Below are 13,257 nucleotides of genomic sequence, written 5' to 3'. Positions count from 1 at the left end.
TGTCCTCCGCAAGTTGGTATGGGTGGTATTTAGCGTTATGTTCTTTTAAATAATGCATTAGAAGTCTATAAGATTCGGGATTGGCGGTCTGTATTTTTAAGCGGTCTGTGGTGGCTTTGCAAATGAAGTTATCAACTCCTATCAACTCAATTAAAGTTGTGCAGAAGCCAGGAAAGTCATTTATTCCTTTCATAAAGATCGGGGGAGGTGGTTTGACTCGGGGAGTGATTTCAGGATTTTCGGCTATCATGTCAACGTCAAATACCGAGTCGATCGGTTCGGTGATCAAAAGTGGTTCGTAGCGATTGCGTGTTGAGAAAAAGAGTTTTTTTGTTTGTGGCTGAGCAGTTTTTGTAGAAGAGGTTTTGGAGGTGGAAGAGCTAGATGATGTACTTGAAAGGTTTCTTTTACCTGTCTGAGTAGTCCAGTTTCCATTTTCAGGTCGGTTAGTGATGTTGTTTTGGGTGCTGCGGCCTGGGTTGTTCATCTCAGAGTTTTGTGTTTCTGATTGTTTATGCGTATTTGCATTGGGTTTGGGCTGTTGATTAGCGTTGGTGTTTTGTTTGGTTTTTGTTGTCGACATAATAATTAATGAGCGAGCGGCGGTGGACGGTTGTTATAATATATGTAGCAAGACCGCCTGACGGCGGTCGGCAGATAAGATAACCGCAATGAAGCAGTTACGTAACACTGTGACTTACGTGTGACGAAAATACCAAATAATAGTGCGTTTTCGCACTTGATCAATATACGCACTGCCTAACAGACAGTTGAGCATGGATAGTTTTATAAAAAAACAAGTTAAAAATTAATGATAAGTTTACACTGTTAATATAAGTATAACGCAATTAAGCATTGAAACTAGACGTTCGCTAATTAGATAATTAGGAAGAGCGGTAGCGCGAGATACGTGCGTATCGGTCGGCTGTCACCGCGGAACTGTATTCAATTTTTAATAATTTTTATAGAACCCAAATAATTTTATAGGGATTTTCAAAAAAAAAAAAAAAACAAAAGAAAATCAACAAAAACCATAAAATTTTCAAATATCTAAATATAGCTCAAATAGAGGAAATCTTTTCAAACTTTACCATAGAACAAACAGTAGTATAAATACTAATAAAATTTAAGATTATTATTTTTTGAGTTATAAAATCGATTTGGTAAAAATACAGGTGTACCATAATGTTAATTTTCGTTAGTTTTTGCAACTAAAAAAACTATTGGAAATTTCGTAAAATTATACCTATGCTAACTATATGATATTTATTAAATATCTTTAGACCTATGCTCAGTTGGGATAACTCCTAAAGCTAAATTTGGATAAATCAAAAATCTGTGATCTTAGATATGCATGCAAATCGAGTACAGTAATTTCATGCATCATACATATACAATTTATATAATTTAAAAATACATTGAATTCTTCTGTGGAATCAAACTCACTCAAAATAAAATAAACTTGTAAAATCCGAGTAAAAAATCATTTTAAAAAAAAATGAATAAAATTATCTGTTTCAAATTATTCAACTTTCAAGCATTAAGTTTTCAATGCATTTTTTCTCATACATTTATTGAATAAAATTTAATATCAACAAAATGCTTAGTTATAGTTTGCATAAAAATATATTTTATTGATGGAAGTCAAAATTACAAAATTTATAATATAATCAATATTAGTCAATCTAGAATTGATCTACATCACTCCTTCTTTTATATGTTCTTTCTGAATCCATCATTGACATGAAGACATGGATCGATTGGATTTAATAAAATAGGAAACAGTCAACCATTGTGATAATTATAAAATGTAAATTATTTAAAAACTTCGATAAGATTTTGCAGTAAAAGTGATATTAATGCGGAATAACGCCATGATGATTATCAATTATATCAATGCATATAATGTTTACTCGTCTTTGATATTAACAACTGTCTTATTCATGGAGCTATTACTTAAAACAGCATAACGTTGAATTATACAATTTGGCCGATAAGTTTAAAATTACTTTTTAAAAGAGTAAACTACACAAATTGGAATGGAAAAAAAAGTAGTATGGCATTAAGTGGTTTAGATTATTTCGTATACAGATTTATGGTTTGGAATTATTACACCAAAACTTGGAACGGAAATCTAATTACTTAACGAATTTTTAAATAACGAGTGATCATATCTCGATGATATTTTTTCATATTTTTAAATCAACAACTCGACCGGAACATCATCAAAGTTATGACATTAAATATATAAATAGTATTTTTATAATAGCATGGAAGCAGTCGCAGACAAAGCGAGCGGTTCCGTATAAAACAAATTGTGCACTAAGGATAACTAAGTACTCCAAATATATTTTTCTTTTGGGTTACTTTATTCCGTCAAATTTTTTGTTACGATCTTGATTTTCAGTGAAAGTAAAAACATAATATATATTCCCAATATTACCGTTCTAAGTATTGTGTGTCATATTTTCAAATCCTAAATCAGTCACAATTTTTGCCATTTGAGTTCTTACCGTTATTATAAAAAGTTTATAAAGTGTTATACGTTCTTTCAATAATTATTCTAAATTTTACAGTTCAAAGTTTGTCTCTTCAGTTAATTCTAGTAATCTGTTTATTCTTATGTAAGTGGAGCCAATTGCATTCTATTTGAATCGATTCACCGTGCTAGTAATACGTATAATAAAGTGTACAGCAGATAGTAATAGTGAGAACATTTTCTTTCAATATTTATTAATATCGAAAAAAAATAATCACATCTATGTTTATTCCCCGATACATTATCGATGTTTTAAAAAAGTCGATGTATCGATACATCCAAAATCGGTGTTCATATGATTTTGCCCATCCCTAATTCATATTAATTTATTAATTAGTTTGTGTTGATTCCGGGTATGCTAACCCTCTCCTATGAACTTACAATTGTTTTGATTATGAAACCAATACTTCGATTTTCATTTTGCAATACGTTGACATTTTCACATCAACTACTGTAACACAACCAGTGGTGTATTGGTAAATATATTTGTGGGTATACGCACTAAAAAAACATGGATAATAATCCTAAAATAAATTTTCTTGCTTCGCTCGACAATTGTTTTCTTTCAATACGTTCGAAAAAATTTAATTAATACTTTGTAACTAAATGTTTATAACTTCTATTATGACTATAAAATATAACACCCCAAGATATACGTACATTTGCAGCACGTTATAAATTGCATGATGCAGATTTAAGAACTATTGGCTGAATGTTCACACTCCATACTATTTTATTCAATGTTATTCACTACAGTTAACAAAATACATTAAACACAGCTTGTACTGTAATCTTCAACAGCTAAATATTTCAATCAATTTCATGATTTATAACAATTTTTTACAATCAACTATTAAATTATCATTAGTTTTTTATTTTCGAGTTATTTTAGCAGCGTATACCTGTAAAATAATATTTTACAATAGGTATACGCCGAAAATCGAAAATCTGCTGATGTGTATACGCCGTATACCCGAGTATAAGTACCAATACACCCCTGAACACAACTAATTTAATCTGTGATTATATGGAATTTCCATAATGGAAACAAAAGTATTTTGTTTTCCAATCATTAAAAGGATTAAAATACAAAAAAATTGAATATATGTTTTCAATAGTAATAAGTAGTCCCTTTTATTAAATTGTAAAACAAAAATGGTGGACTATTCGGTATAAAACCATGTTATAAGTTTAAATTTATAATTATTTACATTTTTTACGGAGTATTAGAAATATTAAATCCAAAAATAATAATATAATTTATAAATAATAAAAATAAATACACTGTATAGATATATATATGTAAATCAAAATGTTCAGATAAAAGTATATTATATAAAATTTGAAGTTCAAATAATGTAAATTATTTAAAAATAAATAAGTAAAGATTTTTGAAACGATTTAAATTATATTAAAATAAAATATTTCTCAAAAACAAAAAATTAATAATATTTTCAGAATAGGACAATAATATAGTCAGGATATTAGCTCATTATAAAAGTATTACTTTCAAATCAATTTATGTAATTGTTGCGTTTGGAAAAATCTATGTTTTCAAATTATTTGTATAAATGTAAGTAGTTTTCAGATGTCTGGTAAACCAAAAAGCTGTCGCGTAATTCTACAAGTGCTTTCGGAAGCACACAGTTACGACGAGAAAATAAATATCTCTTCTACGTTATTCGAAACATATCCGTCAATTTTCTGATAGGTTTTTTCAAACAATAAATCTTTGTAAAACAAACGTGTTCCTTACACTGTACCGTAAGCTATATTGACAGTCAGTATATAAGTATATATAGTATATAGGTTATTTAATACATGGCCGTAGAATTATTAGTTATATTTTTAACTTGGTCGTTTACAGTAGGTAACAAGCATTATCAAGTGATCTGCTGGACAGCTTTTCCGAGTAAGATTTTTAAGAATTCTTGTAGAATATAGGCGGATAAAATATTTTTGTTGAACAATTCGCCAGTAAATCTGAATTCAACACGCACGCATAATACACAAATAGTTATACATTTATTTTGCTGATAACTGATAGATCATGAAAATTATCACGCCAAAGATTCTTGAAGCGTGAATTAGTTTTCCTTTGGATCGTTCTGCATTCCGGACAGCAATACTTTGTTACATTGAATCGTTATTTGTTTCTTCAATGAGATAGGCTTGATGTTTTCCCTTTACTTCAGGACTTATTGTCACGTTCCGCAACGTAAAACGCACGATTACCAACTCTGGAATGATTTTGTGATATTTTTTTTGTTTGAAATAAAGTATATAATCTTTGTACAGTAGAATCAAATTAAAATGTAATCGAATCGCAGAATGAAAATTTTTTTTTATTAATTACAAAAATGAAAATAAAAATATGGTTATAATAATACCTTTGGGAATAGGAAGTCAATCCTTTCAATCACGTTGATATTATTGATATGTTCAAATAACTCATTTATCGTGGTGTTTGTGTAGTCTGCAGTTACTGATTTGATAATCGATTTAACGGTCCTGTAAACATTCACCTACAAAAATGTCGAAATACCATTTATACTGATATGCAATCATTTATTGACATATCATATTTGTCAACTATTTTTTTGTCGTAGAAATAAATAGGTCAGTAGCAATTCATTGTAATGCATTCAATTTTTATTTTAAAGTATTCTAATGTCGTCATATAGATTAATTAAGATGAAACTAATCTAACCTAACGTTCTGACAAAGGTTTATTTTATCTCTTTTCTTTGAATTGGGTATTAGAATGTTGCAGACCATAAAAATATTTTAATAATTGGAATTCCGGTGTGCGTACACATTGTTCGGGCAATTTGATCCTGCCTTGGCAATTTAAACCTTGAATAGAAATATATAATTGTAATATACTTATAAACTTACAATATTATGATGTTTTTATTATAATACAGAACAAAGAATAAATACATTTTATTTTTATTTTGAGTAAAGGCCTTGACGACATAGGTCATTGGCCGAAAAAGGTATGTTTATTTAAACGTACTTATGATAATAGGTTTACAGGTGTTTTTTTCTGGGTTGAATGTGAAGTGATGGCAGCTAGAGATATATAAATTGGTTACAATACAAAATAAATAATAAATAGATAAATAGAGAGAATAATAAAAGTTAAAAAAATACCGGGTGTACAAAGGTTAAATTGTTTTGTATAAATTAGTATCATTAATAAATTTTAATATGTTGTAGATATTTAGAGGTTCGTTGTTGAGGCATTCGGTGAGGTTATTTGGAATGTTATGTTTAGTTCTTTCATTATTGAATTGGCGGTATTCCAACAGTAGGTGTTTGATGGAGATTTCATGTCCCCAAAAGGAATAAATTATCAGTATAATACTTCTTTCTCACTATTTCTATTATTTAATGTAATATCTGTTGTTTTCCTATATCATATTGTTAAAATTAATGGCTATGCCAATATAACCAAACGAAAAATGTTATAATTTACGAATAAACCGTCGAGTTTATGCTTTTCAAGACACTTTATACTTTGTTATTATTTATTTATATTTGAGGTTCCATCCGAGGGCAGGATCACATTTCTCAAGCAACGTGTACATTGTCCGGTATTCCATATTGCGCGTATAAATAACATAACATTTATATTATACATTAAATTGTATACCTTCGGCGTTTTTGGGCTGTTAACACTGGTTGCAGGTTTGTAGACGTCAGTGTTATGCGTCTTATGAGCGATTTCGTAAAAGTTTCTTCTTTTGTTTTATCGGAATATTGGTGGATCATTACAGTTATAACGTTTCGCCCGATCGTTATCCTTCATTTCTATCGTTTCCAGGACTATTGACCGTATCCTTGAGAAAAAGTTCGGTTTACGCGCAATCGATTACTCATATAGCTTTTCGAATATGCCACTCTACGATTGTATCGACACTTAGGTAATGTTATACAATGTACATGCACAACATATTGGGCAATAGAGTTTTATTTCGAATATTATATCAAGCTGAAATATTTTAAATAAGTATCGACAGTTTGATGGATATCACATGATTAATTGCGCTCCTGTTGCAGTATGACACAAACGCATTCAAGTCATAATTATTTTCGACTCCGTATAAGTTTCGCAACACACACTCCTAGTACCGGTGTTACCAAGATGTTCGATGTTCACTTCTAAATGTACGCATATGAATCTGGAAGTAAAATGATAAAACATTATTCAAAACCATAATTTTAACCCATTTGATAATATTTTCTATTGTTCACGGATGCATTAAGTACCTAAAGTTTGTTACTGAACGTCTTATATATTAACTATAAACTATTTCGTTTTGTTAGAATCTCGATTGATTGAAGTTGTTTATTAATTTCCTATTACAATAAAGTCATAATTGGGTAATATATCATTAATAACAATGTTTAAATAATAATTTATATGGATATTTTAAAGTTATATGTACTTTATCATTGGAAATTATGCACTAAAAACACTTCATAACATATATATAACCTAGTAATTGTATAGGACTATGTTTAACGCTGAGAATGATATATGGATTGGATCCCTGCCTTTTTTTGCCACTTCAAACCCTGGCCGTGACCCATGTATTGAGAAAATCTAGTACCTAGCTAAACTAATTAGCGCATTAAACTCCGAATTCGAACCCGAGTCTTCTAGTTAGATAATGTACAGGGCCTTCTTTCAGACCTAGTTTTTTGCATTTTTTTTTCCACCATGTTTAATGATAATAAGTGCAATATTAGAGATTCTTATGATTAAACTAGACACAGGCACACACTCAAAAATAAATAGGGGTAGCATATTGTGAATGGAAAAATACCACCAACCAACGAAATCACTTTAAAAATCAGATCCAGCAGCGGGTGTTTAGCAACCTTACCTCTTAAATATATTTTCTACCCTTGTTAATATTATAACTACGTATAATATTAATAACATACCTATTAAATAAGATAGGTTGCTTACCTATTCAATTTTTTTTTATTTATTCCTTAACTTAATATTAAATGATTGAATACCTACCTATTCATTTTAAAAAAAATATAGTTTCGTGGTTATTTATCAAATATAATTATAATCAAATATATATATGTTTACTGCAAATAAAATTTATGCAATAACAATTATAATTATATTATTGTGAGGCTTAAACCTTATTAAATAATATAAGTTATACATTTATGCACATTGGGACTCAACTATAAACTTTTGTAAACAAATATAAATTAATGTAATAAAGTATTATCTAATATGCTGCTGTTATTGAAAAATGTCAACAATTTTCTGCGATGTTATGGATAGTAAAATATTAGCAAATTGTCAAAATTGTCAGTTACCTCTATATAAGCTAATATATCTATTAGCTTATATTAGCCTATTGGCTAATTACTATAGTTTATTTTTAATATTTTTATACGTAGAAGAATTGTGATGTATTTTGGGGTTAGGAATCTATTAACTAAAAAAATCAAGGGCAATAGTAGTTTTTACCTTTCAGTGTGCATTATTAACGCTATGTTTACACATAATAAATACCGTTAAATAATTATTACTACAACGCCAACGACCATACCACGTTGAATACACCAGTTCTCGTCCGATCACTGAAGTTAAGCAACGTCGGGCGTAGTTAGTACTTGGATGGGTGACCGCTTGGGAACACTACGTGCCGTTGGCTTTTTTTTTTTAATTATTTATTTATTTTATTATAAATACAATTTTATAATGCAATTTTGCTGAATATCTAATTTAAAATTTTTTAGTATTATCATGGTTAGTAAAAGAATCATGGTGAATGGAATTTTAATGATATTTTAATCAATAGATAATTTAATCTGTATTATTTTTATGTAGATTGAATATCTACGATATGGATTCATGATATTAACTGATAATAAATAGGTAGCTAAAAAAATGTTAGTCTGGTGACAGTTATACTATTTTGGACTCGTTAACAATTTATCCGATGTTATTAAATCTATTGGCATTGTACAAAGTAACCATACAATTTTTTCACATAAATTGTTTTGAGTTTTATTTATAAAATGTTTATTAAAATTCAATAATTCTTTACACAAATAAGAATTGTAGTAGAAAAAATAAGGTAAGAAACATTTAAAAATAAATACAAATATTAAGCAACAATGTTTTTATTAAATGTTCATGTATAATAAAAGGATATTTGATTATTAAAAATAAAATAGCAAGATAGATGATTGCACAACAAAAAGAGAAAAAATACCTTATTAACAGCAATGAATAAACTCGAAGATAATAAATTCTTATTATTATTTAACGATTTATATACATAACATTTGAAAAACCATATGATAAAAAAATAATATTAGTGTATAGCACAGATTTTCAACACTAATTATTTAATAGTTATGTTCTACTATGTATCACATATAATTGTCACCTAATGTAATACTGTACACGATTGTAAGTTTTTTGAATATGAAAATATGAAGAAACGCAAATATTTATTTGTCGTACTACCTACTAATTATTAGAAATTTTCGGTTCATGGCTATTTCATTTGTTTTCAATTATTTCCTGTGTAATATCTGCATGTTCCAAATTGTAGCGAATTCAATTGAACACATAAATCAATTGCCCTATTCATATTTTATACTAAAAGATACATCGTGGTGAAATCAATTAATTCCTCGTTACACTTAAAATCTAAAAAACAATCGTTTTTGTACCGATCGATTTAGAATTCAAGTCACTGGTTAATTAAAGTGTTGAAAAATTTACACGATCTGTGTAAATTATCTACTTAAATTCTGTATCTTACTATAAAGTAATGTACGTTAAATTAATTTTCAAATCGAATAATAATATGGATGATTGACAGAGTGATATTACTACAAAATAACGGTCAATAAAAGACGATGTTTTGTGCAGAGTGATGTTTGTGATACATCTTTACCTAAACTACAATTCAATATATGATTGATCAAAATACAATGAACAAATAATATCATTGTTATAATAATCAAATTCTCCGTTTCTTTTATAATTATAAGAAATAATTTAATATAATGTATAGATTTAATCTAAAATCATATTTGACATTTTAGAGTCACTACTTTTATAATGTGCAATAAAGTTGTCGTTTCCGAAAAATTAAATGCTCATTAAAAATATAAGATTCAAGATTTTCATCAAGATTTATTTTTATGAGAATTTTTAAAGATGTTATTTATAATTTAGCGTTATTTATAAATGTGTTAATATTACACTGTTTATTATTTAATTAAATAACAAAACCATTTTATAAATATTTTTAAACTACAATAATAAGGATATAGAAAAATATAAATTAATTATTAGAAAATTTACTGAAGTAAGTTTATTTTATATGTAAAACTTTATAACATCGTTACATTTAAATTGATTACATTTTATATAACATACCTAATGGATAATTTACCAGTTGATAATAACATTTTGAACTTACTAAAAGTTTTAGCTGAGTTGAGCTTTTATTGCAAAGTATTATTTGTGCTCTATTTTAAATCATTATTTCAGGTTATGCCAAGAGAGTAAAAAGTTTTCAGTTGCGCTCACAAAAAATCGGGAGCTTAGAATCATTTGACATTGAAATTATAAAATTATTTAATAGTTAGAAATTATTTAAGTGAGTACCTATACATTTATTAAGAATACAAATATTTTAATTAAAAATATATGAATTTTAACCAATATTATATGATTTTATTAAATCAAGTCCATTTTATAAATCAAATTAAATTAAAAAAAAAAAAAGGAAAGATATTCGCAAATCTTCATTTTTTAGATCATTTTTATCTTATTAAAATATTAATATTAATTCATTATTATTATTATTATTATTCATTGTAGTATTTATAGAGACATAGTCATTTGTAAATAATAGTCCATAATTATAAATACTTAAAATAAATATTATATTTCAAACATTATAAAGTCATCAAAACTTTATTAGGTCTCATTGTTAAAATCTTAATTTTTAAATGTATAGATAATTTTGAATGTTTGAACATGTATAATTTTAAATTTTTTTGTAGAATGCCTTATGTCATAGATATATTTATACTGGTATTTTATATTATACATAACTTTATTCTAAATTTGATGCAGATACATATTCGTACATATACATGGATATTCGTAAAACTTTACTCGATTTATTTAAAATATTTTGATTACGACACGCATCATCCACTGGACTTATTTTGTTTTTAATATGATGCATATTATTTAATATAAATATAATATTAATAAAAAAAAAAAAAAATTTAACATAAACATAAAATAAATAACATTTTTACCTTAAAATTCTAGTTAATAACTGAAATGTTTTTTCTAACGAATTAAAAAAATCTACACTTCAAATGTTGATACAATATATATGAAGTCAATACAATTTATTTTCATTCGAAAAATAATTTTCTTATCAAATATTTACCTCCATTCCTATTCCTCCTATTATCCATTCTTCAAAAATATTAATTGCTAACCGTTTACTGTTTAGGTATATATTTATTATCTTTGTAATAAGTAGGTACCTTTTTAGGTGTATATAATATAGAAATATTAACTAATTATAACATATGTAAGAGTTATAAAAATTACGGAATATGCGCCTGAATTATCAACAGCTTTGTTTGCATTTGAACACTCTATGTTGCAAACCATTAGAACTTTCCCATTATTTTGCTAATGTAGCCGATAATTCATTCAGATTAAAATACGAATATGTATAGTTTTTCAAAATTAATATTATTATGATGCTTAGTTATAATATTATTATATTTTTTTTTTTTGTAATTGCTGGAACGCATTCAGGTGTGCAAGTAATTATTTTTTAATTTCTAACAGGAACAATTAGTGAAAAATTAATTTGCTGGCACGTATTTAATACTATGTTTCACATTGGCTTATATTATTGAAACCAACTGAACAATATTATAAATTATGAACTTAATCCAAATAAGTGAAACGCTTCTAATAATCTACAAATTTTATCGTAAGTTTCGTTCCATAAATATTGTTTAGATTTATTTAACCTATAATAACTAAATTATATTGATTATACGATTCAAGTCTTCTGAGTGCAATAATTTAATTTTTGATATATTTGATAGGATTTTTGATTATGATTTGTATTAATTTTCAAAAAATATTTCATCATCTTCGTTATTATTGTCTTTTTTATCTTAATTTAATTTAGTGTTAGAAATCAAACGAGACTTCTGTATATATATTTTTTTTATGTTATTTCTAATGGTTTGTTGGTCGTTAAATGAATTATTGGCTTTTTATCCTCTAGTTTTTCGTGTTTTTTACCTATAGACCTAGACAGAAAGAAATAAACTTGTAAATTGAAAAAATGCTTAAGAGTGTAATTTTGATTATAATACAAACATTCTTCGGCCTTCTTGACTGAAATTCGGAAATAGGTTCAATCGAAGCAATAACTTCTCTGCATCTGATAGCTGAATATTATTCTTGAGTGAGGTAAACATTTCAGAACTGTGATCCTCTTCATATTCTTCGACTGTGAAAAAATTATTAATATTTCTATATATTTTCCATGACTTGATACAATATGATTAATTAAATTGTTAGTAAAATGAACGTAAGTGTATCTAAGGGGTCAATTTCCGAGGATAAATCAAATACAAATGAAAACTTGTTGCAAACATAATTTTTCTAAACACATTTTTCGATACCACGGGTGTTCAATGAATTCAATTTTTAGGTTATCGTAAACCGAGTTCGTGAAATCATACGCACAGTGTAACAAAGTTGTTGGTTTCTTTGGAACGAATATGGTCATTTAAATCGAATTCGATATAGAAAAATACGTTTATTTTAACAATAATTTAATCAGCTATGTGTCGGGTGATTTTTATTCCATTAGTTGTTGAAGGACGTGTCGAAAGATCAAAAAACTGCGGTAATCTACTTTTCCGTCAGGATCACCGTTGAAAACGATAAACGAATAGTTCGGCCCGGGAGTTCGAAAATGACGCGGTTTACGTACACGGTGCACGGACGGGAACAAGCAATAATATCGCGCGCGGATGACCGGGACGGGGGAAGGGACCTGCGGGACGCGATAAGAACGTATGTCGTCAAACGAGTGCGGACGGAGCTGACCTTGTTCAACGTCCTCGTGCTCGCGGTCCGCCAGCGGGTAAATGTCCACCACCATGCTGATGGGCTTCTTGTTCTTCGCCTTGCCGTTTTTCGGCTTGTTCGGCACCGCCGCCTCGGCCACCGGTGCGTCGGGCACGGCGTAACCGGTGCTGGTGGTCGGCTGCTGATGACGGAACACCACGTCCGTGTGCAGCGGCACGGTGGCCGAGCCCTCGTGAAACACGACGTCCGCCGCGGCCGTCTCGAAGTCGGTGGAGAACTGCGCGCCTGGGCTGGGCGGCTTCATGAAGTCGTCCGGGAACGCGACCATCGGCGGCGTCAGGAACACCGGCGGCCCGAACTTGTTGCGGAACCTCTTCGAACCGCCGGCCGGCGGTGCGTCCGCGTCCGGCAGGAACCGGTTCACCTCCTCCGCCGGTCGGATGGCCACGTACCGCGACTCCTGCGCCGCCATGAACTCGCCTTGGCCGCCCGCCGGCGCCCGGTGGTGCGGTGGTGACCCGGTCACGTACTTCATCACGTTCACCACGCTTTTTGGCGTGAACGGCGC

General features: G+C 29.2%; 1 protein-coding gene and 1 non-coding gene across 2 annotated transcripts in view; one reads left to right on the top strand and one right to left on the bottom strand.

Annotated features, from left to right (window-relative positions):
• The first annotated feature begins 8,113 nt into the window (after positions 1–8,113).
• Positions 8,114–8,232, top strand: LOC112693599. Its single transcript, XR_003149496.1, has one exon. It is a non-coding gene; the product is annotated as a 5S ribosomal RNA (ribosomal RNA).
• Positions 8,233–11,754: 3,522 nt separating this feature from the next.
• LOC112693587 overlaps positions 11,755–13,257 on the bottom strand; it is a gene marked incomplete in the record, with an annotated part of 5,360 nt that continues 3,857 nt past the window's right edge. Inside the window, 3 exon segments of the mRNA XM_025568716.1 lie at positions 11,755–11,899; positions 11,970–12,102; positions 12,708–13,257. Coding sequence (XP_025424501.1) covers positions 11,815–11,899; positions 11,970–12,102; positions 12,708–13,257 — 768 coding nt within the window.

The sequence above is a fragment of the Sipha flava genome, unplaced genomic scaffold, assembly GCF_003268045.1.
Source record: "Sipha flava isolate LNK unplaced genomic scaffold, YSA_version1 88_pilon_pilon, whole genome shotgun sequence".
NCBI classification, from domain to species: Eukaryota; Metazoa; Arthropoda; class Insecta; order Hemiptera; family Aphididae; genus Sipha; species Sipha flava.
The sequence above is the reverse complement of the archived record's forward strand: the minus strand, read 5'-3'. Positions and strand labels throughout refer to the sequence as shown.